General features: G+C 37.1%; 1 protein-coding gene across 3 annotated transcripts in view; it reads left to right on the plus strand.

The window, feature by feature from the left end:
- The window catches only part of EPRS1 (glutamyl-prolyl-tRNA synthetase 1), a 37,950-nt gene that overhangs the window by 4,012 nt on the left and 8,014 nt on the right, over window positions 1–25,924 (plus strand). Inside the window, exons 3-27 of one of the 3 annotated variants that reach the window (XM_066178235.1) lie at window positions 2,832–2,931; window positions 4,727–4,883; window positions 6,040–6,179; window positions 6,825–6,925; window positions 8,166–8,292; window positions 8,492–8,684; window positions 9,065–9,236; window positions 9,760–9,993; window positions 11,020–11,104; window positions 11,442–11,501; window positions 13,887–13,997; window positions 15,498–15,634; window positions 16,337–16,544; window positions 16,962–17,074; window positions 17,694–17,811; window positions 17,912–18,283; window positions 19,183–19,413; window positions 20,084–20,332; window positions 20,908–21,138; window positions 21,467–21,732; window positions 22,725–22,776; window positions 23,644–23,853; window positions 24,001–24,073; window positions 24,844–24,923; window positions 25,249–25,350. In XM_066178235.1, the coding sequence (XP_066034332.1) occupies window positions 2,832–2,931; window positions 4,727–4,883; window positions 6,040–6,179; window positions 6,825–6,925; window positions 8,166–8,292; window positions 8,492–8,684; window positions 9,065–9,236; window positions 9,760–9,993; window positions 11,020–11,104; window positions 11,442–11,501; window positions 13,887–13,997; window positions 15,498–15,634; window positions 16,337–16,544; window positions 16,962–17,074; window positions 17,694–17,811; window positions 17,912–18,283; window positions 19,183–19,413; window positions 20,084–20,332; window positions 20,908–21,138; window positions 21,467–21,732; window positions 22,725–22,776; window positions 23,644–23,853; window positions 24,001–24,073; window positions 24,844–24,923; window positions 25,249–25,350 (3,922 nt within the window). The remainder of the gene's footprint in view (window positions 1–2,831; window positions 2,932–4,726; window positions 4,884–6,039; window positions 6,180–6,824; window positions 6,926–8,165; window positions 8,293–8,491; window positions 8,685–9,064; window positions 9,237–9,759; window positions 9,994–11,019; window positions 11,105–11,441; window positions 11,502–13,886; window positions 13,998–15,497; window positions 15,635–16,336; window positions 16,545–16,961; window positions 17,075–17,693; window positions 17,812–17,911; window positions 18,284–19,182; window positions 19,414–20,083; window positions 20,333–20,907; window positions 21,139–21,466; window positions 21,733–22,724; window positions 22,777–23,643; window positions 23,854–24,000; window positions 24,074–24,843; window positions 24,924–25,248; window positions 25,351–25,924) is intronic. The other 2 variants (XM_066178236.1, XM_066178238.1) reach the window with 2 other exon arrangements.

A 25,924-nucleotide genomic window follows, 5' to 3' on the forward strand; every position in this document is an offset into this window, starting at 1 on the left:
GGAAACAATCTTGGAATATTTTAAATGTATGTAGTTTGCTTTGAAATAATATTTATTTCATTAAATAATTTAGTGTTACCATGCCTTCGTCCTACTGCATTGCAAACCTGCACATTTTGGCTGTAATGGAACTTGTCAGAAATGGAAAGCAAACACTCTTCTTCTGCACTTTGGTCCCAAGTGGGTAGTGTCTAGAATCATGGTCCCATCAGATGGAAATTTTTGTGTGTTAGTGTCCTCTCATCCCTGGCATTGGCTTTTGTTCAAGAAGTTATTCCAGACCTCAGTATTGCATTAATTTTCCCTTACATGGTTGTACAATCATTTTAAAAATTGATTCTCCACCTTAAAGTCCGTTAAAAGTATATCTGCAATGTGAGAGACATCAGCTGAACTCATATCTCAACTAATGCTTTTGGTAAATGGATTTCATGGCATCAGTTCTGCTGAACCATCTTGTTTTGGCATGATGTGAAAATCACTTGGGATGTTTCAGATTTTGATATTTTTTTTTTTTCAGGAATCCATTAGTTCTAATGACTCCACTTGAACAAGAAAGAACATTTTATTTGTGATTCTTCTAGGTTCTGTTTTGAAGCTCAGTTAAAATCTGGTGTCAAAATTTTCAGCTAACTAGCTGAAACTTAGCTGTCGGCTAAGATAGACCTGAAAGTTTTATCGCTCATTTGAGATGATGAATTTTATTTCAAAGGTTATTTTTGAAGCCTTAGCTTCAAAACTTCATGTAGTAATAGCTGCTAAGCAAACCACTCTGCTAAGTGCTGATGGCTTTATGGAGAGTTTTGGTGTACGTGTGGCTTGTCAGAAAACAGACTGCAGTACAACTTTTGTGTTTTATGTGGTGAGCCCATGCACATTTCAGAGTAGTTATTCCTCCTAGGCAGATCAATCCAACCATTCTGCAAAGCTTTTTACAAATCAATTAAAAATTGATTTATTATGATTGAAAACAATCTGTGTTTTGAGGGTTTTTTTGCATTTTGTGTTTGCTTTTTTTTTTTTGGTCCTTTTTTCCCTTCTTGTCTTCTTGAATATTTGCCCTGGTGTTTAATCATGTTAGATTTCATGTCACTCAGTAGCGACTCTTTGCCTGTAACATTGCATTGTCCCTGTTCATTCTTCCTTACTTAGCCCTGGAGTTAGCAAGCACTGGCTGCAAAGAGCCTCTTACAACTTTTCCAAAGAGGTCAGTTAGTGATGTTTGGGTGGGAGTATTTTGTTTTTCCTGAAGAAAATAACAACTTTGGAAGCGTAAGTAAGATTTTTATTCAGAGTAACATCTTCCTGTTTTATACATGTATTCAGTTTTGCTTGAGTAATCAAGGGGTGTTTGATTACCCCTTTTGGTATGAACTAGTGAAAACAATAAAAGTGCATTTCACAGACTTTTCAAGTGAAAATGTATTGGAAATGTTTTGTTTTTCTAAGTTGAAAAAAGCTTCCTTAAAATCAGATAGTGGGAAATTAGAATAGGACACACTTTGTATAATTTACACCCTACTGTGACTTTTGGTTTTAGTTATATTTTATGGCTCTTCTATGTATATACTGGATCCTAGATGCTTGGAAAGCAAGCACAATTAAAAACAAGCAAACCAAAAAAACCCTGGCAATGAACTATATTCCTTAGGTTTTACTGCAATTAACCTAATGAGACTGGCTGGTCCATTTGTACTAAAAATGGGACTCATTCTAATTGTTAATATATCAAGTATATTTTGTGTAATTTTCAGAACTTTTGTTGATTTTTGCAAGGCTTGAGGGCTATCAGAATTCTTTTGATTTTATAAAGGACACAGTAGGTTAAAAAGGAAATAGAGAACAATGACAGAACAGAAGTGGAACCTTGGTTGGACAAGTTGGAGTGTAGGATTCAGTCCATTAAATTGAGTGAATGTTCAGAAGAACACTTACAGGGACTCCTTTTGTTGATATCAATGCTTGATTTAGAAGCAATTGATGCTCTGTTTTTGCAATCTGCATCTACATGGGAGTGTAGAGTAGAGAATACTCCAGACTATTATCTGGGGAACTGATGCTTCTGATGCATCTTTCTTCCAAAGTTCTTTAGTAAATACTAATTTATCTTAGATGAATTGGAAGCTAGATCTTTGACAACTTTTTTTGATACTGCATATAATGTAGAAAAGGGATATGAAAACAAAGAGAGAGAGAGAGCCTTTCTTCTGCAGGTCAATTGAGAACTTTCATAAGCAGAATGGGGACAACAAATTAGTCTGTTACCTTGAGAAGACTGGGTAAAAAAACAAATGCAGGCAGGCAAGTTTGTTCACCAGGGGATGGTCTCTGTGAATTGAGTAAAGTGAGTAACAAATGAACAGGGTTTTTTCCCCTGATGCTAGCCCTTAAAACTGTGATGAAGACCTCTCAATTCTTCTGTTGATTCACTAGGAATCCTCTTCAAAGTCATCCTTCTTTTATGAAAATAAAACAAATATTGATCAGCTCCTTATAGTCTGGAAAATCTGTAGCTCAGGTTGTAATTATGATTTCTGTCAGATGCGGAGAGAGTTTTAGTATTTGAAAGAATAATCAGAGTCTTATTTTCTTATTTTCAGCCTAAGCAGAATTCTTTCACATTTAAAAGCTTATAGTTGCATCTGCTGATAGAAAAGCAAGGACCTATTTATTCTTGTGCTAGGTGTTGGGTTTTTTTTCCCCTCTGGGGACCTAGTACCTGTTGGTTCACCTGGAATCTATTTTGTGTTGACTTTGCACATGTTTTAGCTATGTGTGTGCAATTAAAGTTGAACTGACTGGAGGTAGTAATTTACTCTTTCTGTTTCCAGGCAAGTTTCCTTTACTGATGTGAATTCCATAGCTCGGTACCTGGCTCGAGTTGCTGCCTCTGCTGGGTTGTATGGCTCAAATCTGTTGGAACACACTGAGGTGAGAAGGAATCACAGAATCATAAAATGATTTGGGTTGGAAGGGGCCTTAAAGACCATCTTTTTCCAACCCCAAAGACCATCTGTTTCCCATGGATAGGGATACTTTCCACTAGACCTTGGCCTTGAATCACGCTCTTGTGTCTTTTTTTTCTTTTACCTTTTTCTCTTTTGGCCTGTTCTAAGTTTGGGGGACGTGTTTTGGGGTTGGGGTTTGGTTTTTTTTTTTTTGACCCAGTCTCTATTGTTCTGCAATTTACTGTTAGTCTGAGGTTCCAGCTATGTGGGATGCTGAGGTTTTTGTTTTGCTAAGCTTCCTCCTCCATATAAAGAAGACTAAGAAATCTGAGCTTTGAAAGGGTTGCCCTTGTCCATCCCTGCAACAGTAGCTCCTAAGCTGACCGCTCACTAATATAAAATAATTCGGGTTGGGAGGTGATAGGTACACGGGATTTTCCCTCCTCACTTTCCTCAGCTCTGTTGCCCTTAGTTGCTATCTTGTAACACTCTAGTGTAACACCAAGGAACACTGTGTGGCATTGAAATCCTGAAGTGGTTTTTGCTGTATATGGGTGGACCAAACCCTGACCGCGGTTTCTTCCTGGGTCTAGTTCAGAATAATCAATCATATGCTGAATTTTAAATTGATAACTGAAACTAACAGACAAATTGAAATTTATTTCCTCTGAAATCTGGGGAGGGACTGAAGGACTTGATTCAGGTCTTCTTGAAGCCAGTGGTAATCACTCTCCAGTCACTCTTCAGCCCTCATAGCTGGTCTCAAGGGTAGTGTTGCCTTAGGACTTTGCCTGTGAGGCATTTGAGGCATTAAAAAGTTGTAAGTTATCTTGTGGCTATTTAAAATTTCTGTCCCAATCCCTTGTTTCTACATTAAGCCCAGACCTCAGCAAACACATTTTCAGGGCTGGTATTTCTGGTACAATACTTCTCCTCACTTCTGCCTCTTTCAAAAATAATACTGTGCTTAGAGAAGTACAGGAGCAGCTGCATTTGTGGTGCACATATTTTGGCGTGCAACTGCAAATGACTGAACTGAATTCTGTGGTGGTTGTAATTACATCTGTGCCTGCCACGTTGGCTTGAATGTTGGAAGGATTCCCATTGCAGTTTGCAGAACACTTACACATGAAATAGGACCAGGGGAGTAGAAGAGACAGTTTCTTGCAGGGTTGAGGGATTCAGTTTATAGACAGGGTTATATTAGTAACCAGCCTAATTCTTAGCATTTTTTTGATATGTTTATGTGCAAAGTTGCAGGAAGAGACTTTTGCAGGAGAGGGGAGTAGGACTTGTGAAAGGCAGGGGTCTGGTTTCTTCAAATCTAAAAGGAAATGAGGAAGAGAAGATAGGGACTGAGGGGAAAATGTTATACTAACCAGTAGCAGCACCAGAAAGAGGAAATAGGTCACAAATATGGTATATAAATAGTTGAGGGATAATGATGATTATTATATGGCTTGGGTGATAAGTATCTAAGAACTGCTTATTTTACCAATGGGAGTAACTTCAGTAAAGTTGACGTTTTCCGCAGTTTGAATTCTTGCTGAAAGAAGAAATTAAATTTCATCATTTAGTATGGTTCTGGGTGAATTTTTCAATATGATTTATTTTAAATGTTCTTTCAAGATATATTATGTTCTGATACATTTAATTCTAATGTTCCTGTTAATATTTTCTGTTCAGCTATTAGATCGATTGTGTATTATTCAGTTATTTAACAAGCTTAATTCTCATCTCTTTAGTAACTTTAATTATCTTTTGTCCCTTCAAACAAGATTGACCATTGGCTGGAGTTTAGTGCTATGAAGTTATCCACTGCCAGCCAGTTCCCTTCAGCCATCCAAGAACTCAACCACTGTCTGTCTCTGAGGACCTACTTGGTGGGAAACTCTCTGAGTCTCGCAGACTTGTGTGTCTGGGCTGTACTAAAAGGTATTGGTTTATGTTCTCTGTTTCATTTGCTTGCAGTCAGTATACTACAGGAATCTCCAATTTTTCTTTTTTTGTGGATGCTAGTAGTAGTGACTCCTAGCTGTATGAGAGACTGTGTACTGTCATGCACACTGCTGTGACCTGTGCATCACTAGTGATGGCAATATTTTAGCTTAGGAAATCCTAGATTTCTTTTTTTTTTAATTGTTGTTACATTTGGAAATTTATGAGCTGTAGTCCCTAGGTGGATTTTTTCTGACTTCTTTTGTATTAGTAATTGTAAGAACATCTTTTATTACCTGTTGTCTCAATATGAATAGAGCAATGTAAAATTACATGCATAGACCTTTCTGTGACATTGTCTTAGCAGAGGAAATTCCTTCAGTGTTTATTTTGAACTATTAAAAGAGGTAGATGTTACTCTGCAAAATACCCTTTAGAGGTTAAAGAAGCTTTGATGATCTGTTTTTATGGATTTGGGTTTCATTTTCTCTTGCCTCTGTATCTAAAGGTGATAGGTGACAATCTACCATTCAGTATAACCCAATTTCCACTTGAAAGTAGAGGGCGTAGTTAAGATTAAAAGCTAGCAGCTTTTGGTATTTTTTCAAAATTGCTGCTCTTAAGAGCAATCTGAAGGGAGTGTCCTTTTTTTTTTTTTTTTTTTCTTTTTTTTTTTCCTTCTCCTTTTTCCTATCAGAATCCTTCTGGTGAAGTGTGTTCCTTGGAAATTAGATTGTGGGAATACAGCCCCTCAGAAATAATGGGGGGTATTGGCACGTGTTTCACTTATGATGAAACTTAGAAAACATCAAATGTAAACACAATAAAAGGATATCCTGTATTTCTGTCTTGAAATGAAGTTGCTACTAATTTTGAGGTGGATGATACAAGGAAGAAATGTGTGTTGACTGTTCCCCCTCACCTTCTGCCTTGATGAATGCAAGAAGGAATGCAGTATGTTCTGGATTTGAAGGGAGCTTGTTTATTTAATTTGCTTTTGAATGGCTTGTTGTCCCCATGACTAAATCTCTTCAGAAGAGAGAGTGACTAGGTTTTTTAAATCATCTTTTCTTAGCCTTAAAAAGCTGCTGTTGATAAAAATGATTTTATTTTTATAATTTAATAGTTTGAAAACTTCTTTGTTTTCTAACAGGTAATAGCACGTGGCAAGAGCAGTTAGAACAAAACAAAGCTCCTGTGCATGCAAAGCGATGGTACAGCTTCCTTGAGGTACAACGTGCTTTCCAGTCAGTAGGAGCCAAGTGGGCTGCTGGTGCACCAAAGGTTAAAATGGTAAGATTTACTCAGATCCTCTGGATAGAATGGCTTTATTTCTGTAAATACGCTGCAAAAATTACTATTTTTTTAAGTTAAAAAATTAAAAACTTAAAGTAAGTGGTTGTACAGTGAACGGAACTTTTGTAAGCTCTTGTTTACAGCTAAAGCTGTCGCTTTCAAGTTTAGAAAGGCATGAGTTGTCTAGTCCAGTGCTTAAGTGGAATCATGGAAATGTGGCACCTCTTCTTTTAATCAGCACTGCTCTTTAGATACATTGTTTGCTTTTTCTAAGGAGAGTTTGAGATCCTGATAGACCTGCAAAGATTGCTCTCTTCAGTTGACTGAATTTGTTAATCACATTCAAGAACACTAAGATACAAAACCTCAATTAGCAATTTTTTTTTCTTCTGTCGTATAAATTAGACAACTTGGTGGGACTTTTCAGTCCTGGACCAGATTTGAAGACAAAATAATTAAAAACTCTAGAATGAATCTTGTTTTGGGGTGCTTTGAGTAATGTGAAAGTTGTGAACAGATGAATTTGGGGTCCAATATGGGAGCTTGTAGGTTTGAAAGGAGACTTGGACACAGCAGCTATTATCTAGAGTTTTTTATCTGGTTTTACAGCTAATACAATCTGTAATTATGTCTCATTTCAAGGCAACAGAAAAAGAAAAGAAAGCGGATGTTGGGAAGTTTGTTGAACTTCCTGGAGCAGAAATGGGAAAGGTCATTGTGAGGTTTCCTCCTGAAGCAAGTGGGTAAGAAACATGAATACTTTGAGAAGGTTCTATTTGTGTCTTGTCTTTAAAAAAAGAGGTGAGGATGTTAATCAGCTTATCAGACAAGGCTGTTGAACCAAATGAGTGTTTAAAGGTTTGTCTCCATTAGAGCTCCTTCACTTCTCATCTGTACTTGGTTGCACTATTGCCTGCACTTGGAAGAGGGAGTTTAGTTGTGAGGTGATATTGTTCTGCCCAGCAGTGGGATGAAGAGAAGCAGGAGGATGGCATTTGCATGGATAATGGATGTGTGTGCCCTGCCAGGAGCTATGGTGTGGACATGTAGTACTTATGAACTGGGTCGAGGGACTCGGTGCTTCCCAAGGAAGCTTAGATTTGAGAAAGGAAAGCTGGATGGGATAGCCTTCCTTGGGGAAGCTTGACTGCCAGATGTATAATGGAGGCCTGTAGTCCAGACTGTGTGGAATACCAAAGCACAAACTCCTTAAAGACCACACAGAGGAGATGTGATGAGCCAGTATAATAAACTTAATTTTCACCCAGCTTTTCCTTTTCTGTTTCTTCTTGGAGTTGCCTGATGACCTATAAACTTTCCATGATTGCATTTTTCCATTAAACTGGCTGTTCAGAATCACTTGGCTTCTGTAGTTGTGTTTCTTACTCTGTTTAGTCCAATACAAACTATTCCGCAAATATGGTAAATTATGTACATGTATGTCTGTAACATATATTATTCTCAACTTACTTTAGTATTTTTTAGTGTCTTTATCCTGGTGTTTTAAAACACCCTGTTCTTCAGGGACACATTACTCTCTTTTTGTTAGAGATTTTAATTTTGGGGATTTATATTTAGTTTAACATGTCAGTAGCCATATAGCTTATATTAAAAAAATACACAGCAATCAGAAAATTCCTCGCTTGTGTATGTGGTAGGTTCAGATTATCTGCTAGCTGCTACTGGGTATCATCAACAGTTGATTTAAGTTAGTTTGTAAAAATGGAGATAATTGCAGTCTAATCTTTATATCCATAGCAACACTCTAATTTACAGATTTAGGTATTTTTAACAGTTAACTACTAAATCTGTGGTAGAAGAAACATATTCTATTTTCATAAAGGTATAGTATTTCAACAAATATCCTAGGTTTGTTTGTTACATGTAGGTTTTGCTTTCTGTTCTTTCTCCTTCCCTCACAAGTAAAGAAGTCTATCTGAAGTAGTTCTGGTGTATATACTTATTTTTTAATTTCTTTTTTAGATATCTGCATATTGGTCATGCCAAAGCTGCCCTACTAAATCAGCACTACCAAGTTAACTTTAAAGGAAAACTTATTATGAGATTTGATGACACAAATCCAGAAAAAGAGAAAGAAGACTTTGAAAAGGTATGATAAGATAGCAGAGTGATTATAGGCTGTGAAAGAATGATAAGTGGACACCTCTCTTTTCTTTCATGCTTATTCTTATGGCTTTTCCTTCCTGGACAATAAAGCATTAAAAACACCATATTTGACATGAAGAGGATAAAGATGAAAGAAAACTACCTTTCCTGAATATTACAGCATACATTTTCACACTTTGCAGGTTATTCTTGAAGACGTTGCCATGCTGCACATCAAACCAGACCAATTTACATATACCTCAGATCACTTTGAAACAATAATGAAATATGCTGAGAAGCTTATTCAAGAAGGGAAGGCATATGTGGATGATACTCCTGCAGAGCAAATGAAAGCAGAGCGTGAGCAAAGAGTGGAATCTAAACACAGAAATAACTGTAAGATGTTTTAAGCTTCAGTCTTGCTTTCTTACCTTTTTGATTTGGCATCAAAAGTTGATCTTTATTAACGAATGTGAGTGAGATTACTAAATTGCGTATCTTCAAGGTCCTTATAGGGACTTGAAAGTGTTTGGTGCTTTGTTCTACGAGGCTGGATGGATTAAGTATACATTTAGACCAGGGCAGTAAACTTATGTATGTATGAATTCATCACCATTCATTACCACTTAAAAAATTCAAAATGTGAAATGTGTGAAAATCAATTCCAGTGTCCTAGGAGGAGGCAACACTGATTTTTTTTTTACTGCAGTAATAAAACTTGATTCTGTATCAGCTTCATAATACCTTAGAAAATGGTTTATTTTTGTTGTTTTTAGGTGTTAATAAGAATCTACAAATGTGGGAAGAAATGAAAAAGGGAACAGAATATGGACAAACTTGTTGTCTACGAGCAAAAATAGATATGAGTAGTAATAATGGATGTATGAGGGATCCAACTCTTTATCGTTGTAAAAACCAGCCTCACCCTCGGACTGGAAGTACCTACAAGTATGTTCACTTTCTCCTTGTGTGGCCTGTAGCTTTTGTTCTTTTCAGTGCATTTTCAATTCCTTAGTAAATTTCTTTTAATACTTGAAACCTGCTAGCATTTTTCAGCCAGAACATGTGATGAGCCTCCTGACTTTCTGAAACTTGTGCAAATTACTTTTTAAAAGCTGTGAGATGGTCATCATGGTCAACAGTGAATATTATTTCAGTTTTGGTCCTTATATATGTTTGAAAAAAATACTAACAGTGTGGGGTTGTTCTTTATAATAGTATTTTTTGAATATTAATGCTGTGATCACTTAATTTCTTGAAGGCTTTCTTCATCTTAAAAATGTATTGCCCTCTGGATCTTTTTGTGGATAATTCATTGTGTATGTGTTATTTTAGTCTTGGTCTGAAAGTTTTCAGGATCATAGGTCATAAATATTTATAAAACATGAATATAAACTGCGCTGAGTTTAAATGTTTAGGTGGGAGGAAAGTGTTTTGTTCTGCCCTGCTAATTAAAGATCTTTTTTGTCAGGGTTTATCCCACGTACGACTTTGCCTGCCCCATTGTTGATAGTATTGAAGGTGTCACACATGCACTGAGAACAACGGAATACCATGACAGAGATGAACAATTCTACTGGATTATTGAGGCTCTGGGCATAAGGAAACCCTATATATGGGAGTATAGCAGGCTAAACCTTAACAACACTGTGCTCTCCAAGAGAAAGCTCACGTGGTTTGTCAACGAAGGCCTTGTGGATGGATGGTATGTTCTGTGGCTGTAGGTCAGCACTTTTTCCTAAGATCCTCGTGACTGGCGCATTCATTTTTGCTTTGGGACAGTTTGAATGAATATTTAAACAATATTAAAGAATATAGATTAATTACATTGGCTTCTGCAGGTACAATGTGTCTGTTTCCTCCTCTGCAGTAGCTATGTACATACTTATTCATGTCCTGTAATAAACATGAGGCAGCTTATTTTTGCACTCTGGCTCTTGCTGTGGGGGGCATTTACACGTTTTCCACTCTTGAGTTATTGGTTGTTGTCACTGGAGTCATTCCTAAACAATGCCAGAAGAGGGCCTGCATTGAAGTATTTCTGGTCCTGTCCATCTAGTCAAATCCATCCCACTTCTCTCCCACCTGCCCTCACCCTCCTTCTTTCTGTTAATTTTTTCAGATTAATTCGATTTCTGCAGCCGGTGTTTGGTGGACTAGTTGTCTAGTTATCAGTTGAGTTGGATGCTTAGATTCGTAGTTTATGCATTGAGCCACTTGGCTAGAGCCAAATTTATCCTTTTTTGCCCCTCCCTGTTTTTTTTTCTCCCTGGAGGTGTAGCTGGTCTTATGATGATTTTTCCTTCCCTAAGCCTCCCTGTTAGGTCCTTGGCAAGGTTTGATTCATGTTCCCACCAAACTCAGATGTTACATTGCAGATTAGGCCTTTTTATTTCTTCCATAAGAGAAAAAAAACCCAAAACATAGAATTCTGTCACTTATACCAAGAGGTAGCATTGTCACTTCTTTCCAGTAACATTTTCTGAGTGCCCTTGGAAAGGATATAATGGATAGGGACATAACTTTTGCCTTGCTAGTTTTTGAGAGACCTGACCTTCACCATACATTTTGTATGGATAGGAGCTCAGTCTTCTCAGGTGTTCTCACCTAAAATAGTGAAAATACACTGAGGCTGTGCCTTTTGTGTGTGGCACTACTACTAAAGTTCTTGATTAGTGTAGAATTTAGAAAATACAGCATATGACGCTAATGGAATACCTTTTTCCACTAGGGATGACCCAAGATTCCCCACTGTGCGTGGTGTCCTGAGAAGAGGCATGACAGTTGAAGGGCTAAAACAGTTTATTGCTGCTCAGGTGGGTGTTTTCTTCTGATTCTCTGAACCTCCCTCTATAAGTTTCACAAGTTTTTGTGAAGCTTCAGTTAATATACTTGTCACTGTGAGGTTTCTTCTTTTGAAGCTTTGCTATCTTGACGTGTATTGCTTCAACAATGGTAGCACCTCTGAGTAGCTGTTGGCAAAATGGACTTGCTGGTTTCTTACTTGAAAAGGGTTTATTTTGCAAGCTAAAAAACTCTTTTTTATGAAAGCAAACCATAGAGGGTTTTCAGTTTAAAGAACTTTGTTTTAAATTAGTCTAAGAGCTAGAATATTTATATTAATGTGGTGTTGGTTCATTTTTTTTCCCCCAGGGCTCCTCTCGATCTGTTGTGAATATGGAGTGGGATAAAATCTGGTCCTTTAACAAAAAGGTATGTGCTTACTGGGATTTGATGCTATCCTGATATCCTCTTTCTAGGATATGTAGAGAATCCAGCGTTCATTGGAGTGCTTATCACAACAAGTAGCAGTTGCAGTATGTTGCATCATTTGGCACACTCTCAGGAAAATGGAATGTCCCCCCTTCTAACCTGAAGAAGCACTAATCCTATTGATTCTCCTATACCAGTACTTCCTTGCCTTCCTTAGTAGTACGGGAAACGATAATGGTGTTTGCTGTAAATCTGATCTGAAAACTGCATTTCATTTTTCTGCTTTCAAGCTGCGAGCTATCTGTAAGAAGGTATTACTTAATGCTTTTTACCTTAGCATATAGCTTACAGTGCTGTAAGCATACATGGCATAAGCTATCATTTTGCAGCTTCATAGACACTTGCTTGTATAACAGGAGCTCTACAAACCCACTGAAAATGCATTATTCCTAGTTTTCAAAGGCTGCCCACCTCTGGTTTGGCTAATTTTTCATCATAAGCACAAATTTTCCCCAATTTGGTTCCCGTTGGCTGCGTTTCCTTTCTGTGGCAAAAGGAGGAACGCACTGCATGCTCTGCCTGGGAAGATCAAGCCAGCACTGCTGGAGTTTCTGTCCGAGTGGCAAATCAGGAATATTGCATCTTGACATGATGAGTTGCTTTTTGGCAGCGGATGCTTGGACACTATAATAAGGCGATTTGTTTTCATGAGGATTGCATATTTTGTGTGATTGTGGAAACACCTGTTATTTTGCATTGGGATTCCTGCTCGATTTTGCTTAGATAGTACCCAGATCTGTTCATTTAAATAGTTTTTGCTTGTCTGGCATGCGTCTTGTATTTCTCCATGTATTTTGCATTTGATTTGCTACATACATGTAGGTTTATAAATTGGTTCTTTCTGTTGCTGCATAAATATATTTATGATTAACAACTGGTTTGAGGGCAATAATCCTCAATGGACTGTCAAGGCTCATTTTTTTTTTTTAATTGACTTTTAAACTGAGTTTCTTAGACCTCTGACTCAGCTCCTTGTTCAGCACCATATTTATTAGCCAGTTTTATTTACATGTGGCTGTGCAGATTGTAAGCTATCTGCAATATGAACAAAACTAATTGGCTGCTAGAGGTAGTTCTGAACTCAAAGACTTTATCAGTATTATAACTCATATTTTATACATGATCCTGTAATTCATAGCACCTGATCAGGGATTTTGAGTTTTAATGAATAAAATAAAGAGCCTGCTAATAACACAATAAAATCTGGTTATTTAGTTATCAAAATTATGGTATTAAATAATATAATACCCCTAAATTTTGAGATGCATACACAAGTCCTTTTTCAAAGTGTATGTCTGACATTTACGAGTCTGACCTCACTGACTACTAACTTATAAAAGTCTGTCTTCTTGAAAGAGTATAATCATATCACTTTATTAGCTAATGTCAAGTAATTAGAACCTAAATACTTTTCTCCAAAACACTGAAAAATATATAGCTGTGTAGCTTTTCACTTGAGCAGGAATAAACCAGGAGAACAAAAATCACTTTATGTTAATAAAAGCAGGTGTTTTCCTTTGTACTAGTTTCCAGTTAACCTGGTAGACCTCTGATACTCCTTTTGGCCTTAGATGACTGCTTTACTTGAATTATGTATTTAAGTGCCTCTGAATAGTTTGACAAACCAGTATTTCAGGTGTGAAAAATGCTGTGAAAAGCTACAGCAGCTATGTTTGATAATGGACAACAAAAATAGAGGAATACATCCTAGTGGTACCTTTTTCTTGTCAAACTCATGTTGTAGAAATCCTAATGAAGTCAATGTTATGGTATTGCCTTATTATAGTATCTAATGTGTCTGTAGTAAAATTGCAGACTTGATTGATGCCTCCTCTGCAGCCAGTTCTGTCACTGATTCTGCTGGAGTACTGGCCTGGAAAATGAATATGAGATCAGGTCTTGTGTTGCTGGAAAAAGATCAAACTCCACTTGCAATTATTGCTTTAAATTTAGTTAACTAGAGAAAAAGCAGTTCAGATGTAATAGCCCATGTGCACAGTACAACTGTATCAGAGTACATTTTTGTGTCTTCCCTATTAGGCATTGGGTCATAATTTTGGTTACTTCTGCTGTCAGTAGTACCCAATCCAGTTTTTACTCAGAATATTTTAGTAAAGATTGGAAATTGTAAAGTATTACCACTATTTTTCTCACTATTCTTTAGCTTTGGATGAAAGTGACATTAAAGCAAACTTTGAAAAAATGCAGTAACATAAAGAATACCAGGTTTGTTTGGTTTTTTTTTCCATGGTTATTGTTTGGTAAAGTGTCTTATTTCTCTGTCAGTGGCACATATTCATGATCCACCTCCATTGTTTTCTATAGGTTATAGACCCAGTAGCACCTCGGTACTCTGCTTTACTGAAAGATGCAGTGGTCCCAGTAAATATTCCTGAAGCTCAAGAGGAGATGAAAGAAGTGGCTAAACATCCAAAGGTTCTTGCTTTACTCTCTTTATATTCTTGTACTGTAGCCCAGTAAGGTTGGGAAGTACCTTGGCATGAAACATTCATGAAGGAGAGTCCTGCTTGCTCAGCATGAGATCTATCCACGGGGTACTTTTTTGCCTCAGAATTGTCAAAACCTGTACAACTAAACATATTTGTTCTTTCAAGAGTAAACTGGTTTGGAAAAATATAGAGTGCATATAAAAGATGCCCTGAAAGGCCTCTCTGGGAGTTTTCAGAAGAGGTGAGGCATTACAAGCCTGGAGTGCTGCTCAAGCTGGTTTTCTTATTGTTTGATGCTAACTTTCACAGAGAAGTTAAATATTAAATTTTATTCAAGCTTTATGGCTATAATATAGTAGACACTCTTTATCCATTAACAGTGAGGTGTTTTTTAAGTGGTTTATAAAATCAGGTTTTATGTGGAGAGGTGATACATTAACCTGTTGATTCTGTCAATCTCTGAATTTTTAATATGACTTTTAAATTTGAATAGCAAATAGTTCTTATCAAAAGCTAAGAACTTGCTGATTTGATACTTTCAGTATCCAGTAAATAGAGTAATATCCCTTAAAAGGGGAGTGTGTTACTGGTGCAGCTCTTTCTTGGTGCTGCAATTAACAAAGACGCTTTCCTTTGAGTCTGATGTCTAAAACTGAGCTTAAACTTCATGAAAGCATCCCTCAGTTATACTTACATGCACTTACACTGAGAAATGAGTGAATGTTGTTGAGGCTTTCCTTTATTTCTTTGTTTTGATTTTGTTGCTCTGAGTGTTCCTATAGCCATTTCTTGTAACTGAGAGTAGGACGTTGGATTTCCCCTCTTTCCCGTGGCTGATAACAGGGAAACAGGTTTTGAGCAGACACAAATGAGAGTTGTGACTCTTCAAGGCTCAAAAGGGCTGAAATTTGGTCAGATACAAACCAGCATACTAAAACATTGATAGCACCAGTAAATGCTGCCTCCAAAATGTGATGAAATAAATACTGACCAGAAGAAACAAATTGAAAACTCCTGACCAGCTGAAAAAATTTGAACTCACAGCTGTTGGCCTTTTTTAGAAAATAAAAGTTTATCTCAATTGTTGAGATACTTTAAATCTGAGTATTTATAAGTGATGTAGTTCTAGTTTCTGTTTTTACAAATCTATGCAGCTGAAAGAAGCCCCATATATATTGCTGTAATAACTTTACAGAAAAATAAAAATGAGAGTTCTGAAATGGGTTTTGAAGGGAATTTGCATAGCAAAATGGAAACTTGAGAAAAACTTTGGGTTTACTTGTGAGATCTTAAAGATGTATGGACCTTAAGGAAATGGAATGTGCTGTAAGTGGATTTTTTGAGTGTACTGTCAGGGCAATGTGGGCAATACCAATGAACAAGAAACTGGAGAGAGCTGTGGAAAAATATTGTAGCTTTGCATTACTGTTATTGTCCATCTTCTGTGTTGCTCTGTTGTCTTTGAAATGTAAACCATCCTTCACAGAATGCTGATGTTGGGTTGAAGCCTGTGTGGTACAGCTCCAGAGTCCTCATTGAGGGCGCAGATGCAGAGACCCTGGCGGAGGGAGAGGTGGTCACGTTCATAAATTGGGGCAATATCATCATCACCAAATTAAACAGGTAACCTGTTTACTGGCACATGAAATTAAAGTTTGCTTTTCAGCTTTTTGTTGCCTTTTTTTTTAACAGGAATCTTATAACAGTAAAGAACTAGTGGTTGGCCATATATGTCCATTCTATGGTTCAGTATTTATAAATCTACATTGAAATATGCCACGAAACTGCATTTTAGCATAGAGTGTATTTTACTGTAGATTCAGGTTTGAAATCATTACTCAGTCCTGATACTGCCTGTCATCTCATCCAGTGCTCTCCATGATTCTGCTGTAATATTGCCACTGTAAACCAGCTTTTTCAGACAGAAAAAAATCACCTGGAATTTTAAGAACTTTCACCCCATAACAGATACTGCTTTTGTATGCTGGGAAACTAAACCTGTCACAGTTTCTGTTGCACAACTGTTGAGGTGGAGAAGGAGACCATTTAATGTCATCATAGTATCTTTGTGGTGGTTGTGTTGAGACAGTACCAGAATGGGATGAGCTCTGATAGAGAACATAAATATATAAAGATTTTTTCCCCGTGCATTTCATTCTATTTTGATATTTAAGACAACAAAATGGAGAACTTCAGTGGGAGTGAATGCACTCTTTCATTTCCTATGATTCACACTTCGAAAATGAACTCTGAACTCTTGTTTTTGTAGTATTGAACAGAACTGATCATTTAGGCTGTACCATTATAATTTCTGCTTTCCTGTAGAAATTCAAGTGGAAAAATTGTGTCCATCAATGCCAAGTTGAACTTAGATAATAAGGACTTCAAAAAAACCACTAAGATCACTTGGTTGGCAGAAACTCCACGTGCACCCCTCATCCCAACAGTCTGTGTAAATTATGAGCATCTGATCACTAAGCCTGTTCTAGGTAAAGATGAAGACTTCAAGCAATATATCAACCGAAATAGCAAGGTAAGTTATATTTCTGTCCCCTTTAATTCCACAAAACTTAGTAGTGTTTGGTTTTTTGTTGGTGTTTTTTTTTTTTTAGCATGCACTGTTTCTAGTTGCTCTTTTTGAAATTTGATTGGTTTTTTGTCGAGCAGATAAATTGTGCTGGTGTATCTAGTTTCTGTGTTTCCATGTAACCTGTCATAATCTCAGTTGTTACCAGGCTTTTACACATCTGAGACCAATAGTTTGAGTTTTTGTCTTGATACATTCTTATGGCATGGCATCTTCTTGCTAGTACTTGTTCTGCTGCTGCTGGAATTAAGTAACATTTCGACACTTTGAAAAGGAGAAAATCACCACTATCCTTATACAACTCTATTTCTTACTGTTCCTTTGCTCTGTAAGACGTGGACTGATTTCTTCTAACACTTACAGCAAGAAGAACTGATGCTGGGTGATCCGTGCCTTAAGGAGTTAAATAAAGGAGATATCATCCAACTTCAGAGGAGAGGATTCTTTATTTGTGATCAGCCCTATGAGCCAGTGAGGTAAGTTACCTGAGAAAGGCCTAAACAGGCTTCACAGAATCTGCTTTAGCTTGCTGTGTTTTAGTGTTTTCACACACACCCTTTGGCAAGAGTAATGTTGTCTGTAAATATTTTCCCATTACCATGATCTTTCTGAGGAATTTCTCTGTGGACTGGCATGGCTTTTATTTTACACATTCCTTCCCCTTCAAACTGTCTTAAGCCAAGTATGTGGCACTTGAGGTGCACCCCAGCTAACCTGGACTTGGTAATGAGGTCATGGTTTCATTGTGATTTGAAGTATGGAAATTAGGGAGCAGTGTTACAGAATAAACCAGGCATTTTTCCAATTAGAGTTTGCACATACTACTTAATTGTAACACTTCTTTAGCAAGCTGTCAAAACATCTTCATGCAATTATAACATAAACATATAAATATTATCAAAAAGGAAAGCTTGCATGCAAGAGGAATCATTGCAGATCCCTAATTATATAAATTTAGGTATTTACAGCTGTGTACAAAGATAAACCTGTGGTTGTGTGAGAGCATCTTTCAGAGTAGCTCATTTGTTTCAATAAATATTTGATATTTACCTTGTATTTCCTTTATTGTTGTGTTTTCTATAAATCTTTTTATAGTCCTTACAGCTGTAAAGATGCCCCATGCATTTTGATTTACATCCCTGATGGACACACTAAAGAAATGCCGACATCTGGGTCTAAAGAGAAGACCAAAGCTGAAACTGCAAAGAAAGAGGTAAACTGGTGATTTAGTAACGTACCATAAAATATATCACTATACATATATTTCTGTACAAGATTACATGCTGAATATTTGGGTTTTTGGTTTTTTTTAGGCTAGTTCAGCTGTAAAAGGAAAATCTGCTCCAGTTGTTGGTCATGCCTCTGCTCCAGCCTGTACTGTGTCTGAAGGTCACCTGATCATCTACAACAAGGTGGCTGCACAGGGTGATGTAGTTCGTGATTTGAAGGCCAAGAAGGCAGCAAAAGAAGATATTGATAAAGCTGTGAAACAACTGCTGGCCTTGAAGGCAGAATACAAAGAGAAGACAGGCCAGGAGTATAAGCCAGGAAATCCTCCAGTATCTGGAACTGCACAGTCATCAAAGCTTGAGACCTCTGGTACCCTGGACAGTAAAGCTCTGTATGATAAAGTAGCAGAACAAGGAGAAGTGGTCCGAAAACTGAAAGCTGAGAAAGCATCTAAGGTGATGATTAAGATAATCCTTTGGTTTTGACTGGGTTTGCATAGCCCATTGTTCTCTGTTTGTGGAGGTGAATAGGTGCTTATGGATCCAGGGTTTTTATAGTGGTCGTCATTTGGACTGGGCTCCGTTCTGTCAAGACTTGTGTTTTCCAATACTCCTTCAGTTAGATTTGTATGACCAAGTTTCTGTTGCTGAGGTCCCATATTTCTTGGGCTGGTGCTCTGAAACATGGACAGAATTTACCCAACAGCAAGAGTTGATAAAGTGTCTAAATCAAGTCCTTGAGATTAAAATGCCCTGGCAATCTCTTCATTTGTTGAACTCAGTATGGTCAAATTATGTGACTTCACAGGATTGAATTGTTGCTGTTTAAACCTTCAAACAAATCCCCAAAACCAGTAAAGAAAGATCCAAATGCCACAGATGTTTTTGAGACATCTTCCTCTCTGTAACGGTACATAGCAAACATAGCTACTATTAGCTGCGTTATTTCCTTTCTTTCTAATGCAGAACAAGAAGAGAGGGAAAATAACATTGTTTGCCTGGTGGTTTAAATAATATTGATAGTAGTAGTGTCTTGATGGCACCATAAAATCTAAATAAATGGGAAGATCTAAATTAATTTATTAATTACAATTTTAGTATCATTTATATAATTTTATTTAATAATTATGTTTAGGACAGTTAGGGTTGTATATCCCTTAAGAGGAGTTACTTTGTTAAAATAGAAAAGTGGTAGAGAAAACCTCTCTGAAAAACTCTGGTAAGTACTTAGGAAAATAGAATAGGTGCCCGTAAACGGCAGGTCTTTTAATGAAAGTATTTATGGTACACTTGAGAGTCTTATGTCTCTATATCTTTGTTCCTCCCTCTTTCTGCCCCTTCCTTTCTTCTTTCAGGATGAGATAGGTGCTGCCATGGAAGTCCTTTTATCCCTAAAGGCAGAATATAAGCGACAGACAGGCCAGGAGTACAAGCCTGGAAGCCCACCTGTGGTCTTTGTCCTTCCTCAGTGTTCTCCTGTTCCCACTCCTCCATCCCCATGTCCAGTAGACAGCAAGGCTCTGTACAGCAAAGTAGCTCAACAAGGAGAAGTGGTCCGCAAGCTCAAATCGGAGAAAGTTTCAAAGGTGTTCTACCTCTGGATACTTCTGAGTGGAACAGTGCCTTCAGTTTAGGCTAAAACTCAGTGGCAGGTTTTGTGAAATTTGAGGAGTAAAACCTAAGCAAGTTCCATGGAGTGCTTTCCCAAATTCTCTTGAGCTAACCATATGGCTGACTGCATGAGTTCTGTTTTAGTGCATGGGAAATAAATAAGTTCTTTTTGTAGTCATACAAGATAAGTGAAGCAGAGTGTAGGCAGTAACTTGGAAGAAGAGCTGTAACTTGGAGCCAGGATGGCAGTAATAAATTTGGGAGTTACCTGATCATGTCCAAAGAACCATTATTTATTCAGAGTCTGTGTATTTGCTGCTGTTCTCCAGTGTGCAACTCATGGACTACTATAATTGGAGGGGACTAAGCCACCAGAATGGGAGGCGTTTATGGCACAGAAATCAGCTCTTACCTACACTGCCTGATTTGGTCCTTTGGTGTACAACTTGTAGGTATTCTGGCTAAAAAGGTTAACCACCAGACCTTAATAATAACAACTTATACTAACAGGATAGCTCTAGAAGTTTAATTACAACAGCTGTGTTAGTGCCAGTCTAGTAAAACTTGTGTTATCTCAGCTATTGTGTTACACCTCTGTTATTTCTACTCTTACCTGCAACTGCTGTTTTTTCTCTCTTGCTTCAGGAACAAATAGATGAGGCTGTGAAAATTCTTTTAAGTCTAAAAGCAGAATATAAACAAACGACAGGTCAAGAGTACAAGCCTGGAAATCCACCCTCAACCCCTCCTTGTCTATCTTCTACTGCACTTCCATCTCCTGTCTGCTGCAGTAACTTGGCAAGCTGTAGCTTAGTGGATGGCAAATCACTTTATGACACTGTAGCTGAGCAAGGGGAAGTGGTACGCAAACTCAAGGCAGAGAAAGCTTCCAAGGTACAATAGGCATTAGAGTGAACAATTGTAATTCTGACCTCATTTTGCCACTGGGGGGAAATCTCTCACCAAGTAGTAATCAAACTCCCCTATGTCCAGGTCATGCATGCTCTGACAATGCCAAACAAAACTGTTCTGGTGCTGGGCACTTTCCTGACTCAGATATAGGAAGTCAAACTTCACCTCTCATATCTGGGTGAATAGGCACAGTATGGCAGATGTCGACCTTGCAGAAGTGTTTAATGTATTTTATTGTCTCTTATTATATTTTAGACAAATAACTGTTTAAGTATCCCGTGTGCTGCAGCAATAGCAAGACTTTTCAAAACTAGACAAATTCAGTGATGGTTGTGGAAAAGAACACGAGACAAACCTGCAGTTTTTTAGGCAGTTCTGGGGTGTTCTTTTTTCTGCTTGTATTTCTACCTTGCAAAATTGGTTTTGGTGTTGGGTTGTTTATTTGGGGGCTTTTTTGTTGGTTGCTTAGGTTGGTTTCATAGCCTGATAATCGATGCTTCTGGACAGTTCTCTCTTTAATTCTCACCAGTAAATCTTGCTGTTTGTCCTCCACACAGGATCAAATAGATGAAGCAGTAAAACTCCTCCTTTCTCTAAAAGCTGACTACAAGGAGAAGACTGGGCAGGAGTACAAGCCAGGACATCCACCAGCAGCTCAGGGGGGTTTGCCTCAGACATCAAACACAGTATCCAGTGGTCCAGACACTCCTGAAGCAAAAGCCCTGTTTAGCAAAGTAGCTCTTCAGGGAGATGAAGTTAGGAAATTAAAAGCAGAAAAAGCAGACAAGGTAATAACATATACACTGTAGTGTAAAAATGTAATATGTGAATGTAAATCTAAAATTCTCTTGGAAATTCAGTGTGATTATGGGAATTAGAAATGTACTTTTTGAATAGGCAGCATTTGAATTCTGAAATCTGAAATATACTTTTAAAATTAGATATACTGTCAGATTCAGTCCTTTAAAATGTCAGCACATTAAAGTTAAGTACTAGCTTATGCAGATTTTTCTGCCGACAGTCTGTGAATGTCCATAATGCCGTATAGATTTTTTTTTTTTGATACAGCCATATTACTCCAGTGATTTCTCTATAAATTTCTTTTTGTTCTTCAAGGAAAAGATAGATGTGGCTGTTAAAGAACTTCTTCAGTTGAAGGCCCAGTATAAGTCTGTTGCAGGAGTTGACTATAAACCAGTGTCTGCTAGTGGTGTAGATGACAAAGACAAAAAGAAGAAAGAGAAGGATAACAAATCTGAAAAGCAGAGTAAGCAACAGAAGCAAAATGATGGCCCCAAAAAAGAACCTTTGCAAGGACAGAGTGGTAATGAGCGCTCCTCAAATGGATCAGGAGAGGGCCAAGGCCCTAAGAAACAAACCAGGTAAAGATGCAATCTTTAATCTTATTGGAGGGAAACATCAACTGCCTACCTCTGTTCAGATTTAGAGTTTGATACAGGTCTCATTTCACTTGAAAGTGTGGACATTTGCAAGACAACTGTGTTGATTTTCATATTCAGGATTGAGCCAAAAGCAAGTTACTTAGTTTATTTAGTGTCAGTTGTACCTCAGCACCCTGTATTATTACTGTCACTAAGAAGTTTTTGTGCATATTATTTGCTTCTGCAAATCTGGTGCTGTGTCTTGCTGAAAGTTTAGAGGCCATTTTACAGCATATATTATGCAGCACTATGTATTTCTTGTTTCATATATATAAATCATATATTAGAGACAGAGATGTGGTTATTTTGTATAGAAGTAATGCCAGAAAAAATGTATTTCCCACTTTGAAAACTTCTGTAGAGATATAAAACCTTAACTTTTGTGTTGTCATTTGAGTCTGGAGAATTTACCCTTCTTTAGAATCTTGTAGTTTTATTGGATATCTTTATTTTGAGGTAGGGTCAGTTTTCTGTCTCAAACAGTGTGACTGAGATTCACATGAACAGTGAATTCAAGTTGCATATATTTCCTGAAATTGTAGCTACTGGCTAAGTAGGAAATGTTTAAAATAAAGAGTAAAGCAGCTTACACACAGGTCTGGTTAATCTTAGGTTTTTGCTGGACTGGTTACTGGTGGCTGGATTTTTTAATGTGTTGTTGTGAGGTTCTTTAATACAGCCATAGTGAGAATTAGAAGGGTTTGAACCGTACTAAAAATTTGGAGCTGTTCTTATTAAATATTATTGTTAGGGTAAGGAAATACTAGCAACTCCCACCAGCCAAAACTTAGCCTTTTGATGTAAAACTAAAACGTTCTCTTCCACCTTTTTATGCCATACCTTCTGCCCCAAAATAAAAGAGAAGAGGGTTAGGGTAAGTTTTACTGCTAAATGCTGAACAGCACAAATCTGGTTCTTTTGTCATACCATAGGCTGGGTCTAGAAGCTAAAAAAGAAGAAAATCTTTCAGAGTGGTTCTCTCAGGTAAGTGCACATCAGTTTGATTTAATTGTTTCATTCTGTTATAAATCAATCTCTGTATGGAATTTACATCTTTCTGTTTGAGTCCCTTTTTTTTTCAGTAAAAGCAAAGCATCTGCTCTTTTCTATGTCTTATGTTGTTATCATGGTCTTGAATAGAAATGCTTTGGAGTAAAGAGCTGAATAAATTTAGGAAGCTGTAAAATGGATGATTGTCAACCACCCAACCTCATTTATGTTATATATATATATATATGATTTTCTTGATTCACACCTGGATTCCTCTTTAGTTAAGAGTACAAAACTTAATTGAAATTACAGGGATCTCACAGACTTGAGAGTTTTATTTCAGCTCAAATTGGTGCATAACAAAAGTTAATATCTGTTTATACTGAACAATTTTGCTGGCTTATGAGATTGAAAACAACCTGAGTAGACATGATGAGTTTAGATTAGTCTTGTTTATGAGAGATTGTAAGTAGGTGTCAGGTTTCCTGTCAGTAGTATAATTTTTGCTTGTCCTCTAAGGAATAAAAGTCACTTCTGACATGAGCTTTAAATGACAATGGGAGACATTTCTTACAGAAGTGCAGTTTTTTTGTTCCTGGAACATAGCTATATTCTCTTACTTGGGTTCATGAAATTCAGTTTTAGTTAAGTGTTTACATTATTCAGATCTATTATTAAACTTAATGTTCCTGGTTAACCTTCTCTAGGTAACTCAAATGAGCCTAAAGTATATCTTAGCTGCTAACAACTTGAGCAGTTTTAAGTAGGAGACTTCTCTTGGATTGGATGACACACACTTGAATTACTGCATGTTCTCTGTGTACAAACTGAAACTTCAGCATCTGATTTGTCTTTTGCAAGGTGATCACCAAATCAGAGATGATTGAATACTATGATGTGAGTGGCTGTTACATTCTTCGTCCGTGGGCCCACACTATTTGGGAAGCCATCAAAGACTTCTTCGATGCAGAGATCAAGAAACTTGGAGTGGAAAACTGCTACTTCCCCATGTTTGTGTCCCAGGCTGCCCTAGAGACAGAGAAGTCTCATATTGCTGACTTTGCTCCTGAGGTACACTTCAAAACTTCATTTTAATCTGACTGTAAGAAAAACCAACCACTTAGTCTTTAGCTGAGTATGAAACTAAGTTTGGGGTTAGAGGATTTTTTTTCCAAACTTGTTTTGTTTGATTTTTTTTTTCTTTTCTCTTTTTTTTAGGTTGCTTGGGTCACAAGATCTGGGAAAACAGAACTGGCTGAACCAATTGCTATACGTCCCACCAGTGAAACTGGTGGGCCTCTTTTCATGTAGTTTTTCTGTAAACTTACATGTGAACTTTTACATATATTGTAGCTGATAGACAGGAGTCCTTTCTGAAAAGTGGAAGCCTCCATTTTTCAGAGTGTTTTCTGTAACTTCTTAAGAAAATTCTCTAATTTTGCTGCTGCTCATAGCAAATCTCACATTACATGTTCCCTTAAATAGACATTTTTAGGAAATGCAGACTTTTGGAATTTTTTTCATTATTATCCTGAAGACTGACTTATTTTGTCTGAAAGCACATTTGATTATTCGGTTTATAGTGTTTATAAGAAAATTTTTTCAACTCATAATTCATTTCAGTTTTGCATGTGTTTTGACTGTAACTGTTCCTCTGAGTAATTTAAACAAGCATTTTCAGACCTAAGGCTGGATGAGTTTTTAATTGAGTCAGATCTAGTATACATCCTGAAATCTTGAGGTCAGTGAATTCCTATATGTGAACCCAGGTGTATTTACCATACTGTAAGCCAGTGACTCAAACACAGTGTCATTAAATAATAAGCTTTGGAGTGTACTTTGACCAGCTGCAACCAAGCTCTTTTGCAGAGACTCAGGATGAAGTGAAACAACTCTGGTGAAAATATTATGTATTAAGACAAGAAAATGTATTTCAAAGGAAATTAAACATAAAAGCATAATTCTCACAGCAGAGGATGTTAAGCTTGTATGTAGCAAAAGGAAAAGTTTGACATAAATGTCTTTATTGGGTGGAGACTCAAAGCTGCTTTCTTTTTACAGTCATGTATCCTTCCTATGCAAAGTGGGTGCAGTCACACAGGGATCTTCCTATCAAGCTTAATCAGTGGTGCAGTGTTGTGGTATGTGTACACCATTTCTGAATAACTCTTCATATCACAAGTGCAGTTTAGGACAGTTATTCGCTGTGGACTTGGCATGATCATACTGATCACACCACATATTTCAAGGCAAAATTATTAGAATGGTTTATACGATTGTTTTATTAGAAACACTGATGAAAACATTTCTTTATCAGTGTATGTGGTTGATTATACTAAGTAGAAATCTGTGAATAATTGGCTTTTTTATCTTTACTGAGAAGTTTCTAATACTTGCCCATAAACATTATTTTTAACAATAATTTGACACTTCATAGTGTTAATTTTTTTTCTTCTGCCCCTCCAGCGCTGGGAGTTCAAACATCCCCAGCCTTTCCTTCGCACTCGTGAGTTCCTTTGGCAAGAAGGTCACACAGCATTTGCAACATATGAAGAAGCAGCAGAGGAGGTAAAAAAAAAAAAAAAATCCATTGGTGCTTCTCCTTTCAGGAATTTACCTTACTCTATAGCAACACAAACAAATCTTTGTACTGAGACCTCATAGAAATCTTTTTGTTTGGGAGGTCTTGTGAAAAATGTCAAGTTTATTAGAACCCATTTTTTTCTCAGATGTAACCCATTTCTGAGGCTTTGGTCTCTACGAACAATATTGGGAGTTTGAAGAGTGTGATATATAGTGTGTGCTTTCCTTAAAATTATTTTTGTTAAAAATACTTAAAAATTAATTTTCCTTAAAAATTTACTGCTAGAATTTTCAAAACTTTCTTTGCCCAAAATTAGATGTTTCATTGAGTGTTGTGGCATATCTTATTCTATGTAGCAGATGTTCAGACTTTTAGGTGGAATTTAGAACTCAATATAACTCTTCACCTGTCACTTCTGCTGTGAGTCTTCTTGTTTTCTGTCATGTCTAACGGACGTCATGACAGAAAACAAGAAGAGTCACAGCAGAAATAAATAAATCAATATTTATTGATTTGGGAAAATGACATCCAAAGTTTAAAGTAATTGAAGAAATCATA

This window comes from Chamaea fasciata, unplaced genomic scaffold (assembly GCF_029207755.1).
Source record: "Chamaea fasciata isolate MVZ Bird 193981 ecotype frontalis unplaced genomic scaffold, bChaFas1.0.hap1 SCAF_3, whole genome shotgun sequence".
NCBI lineage: Eukaryota > Metazoa > Chordata > Aves > Passeriformes > Sylviidae > Chamaea > Chamaea fasciata.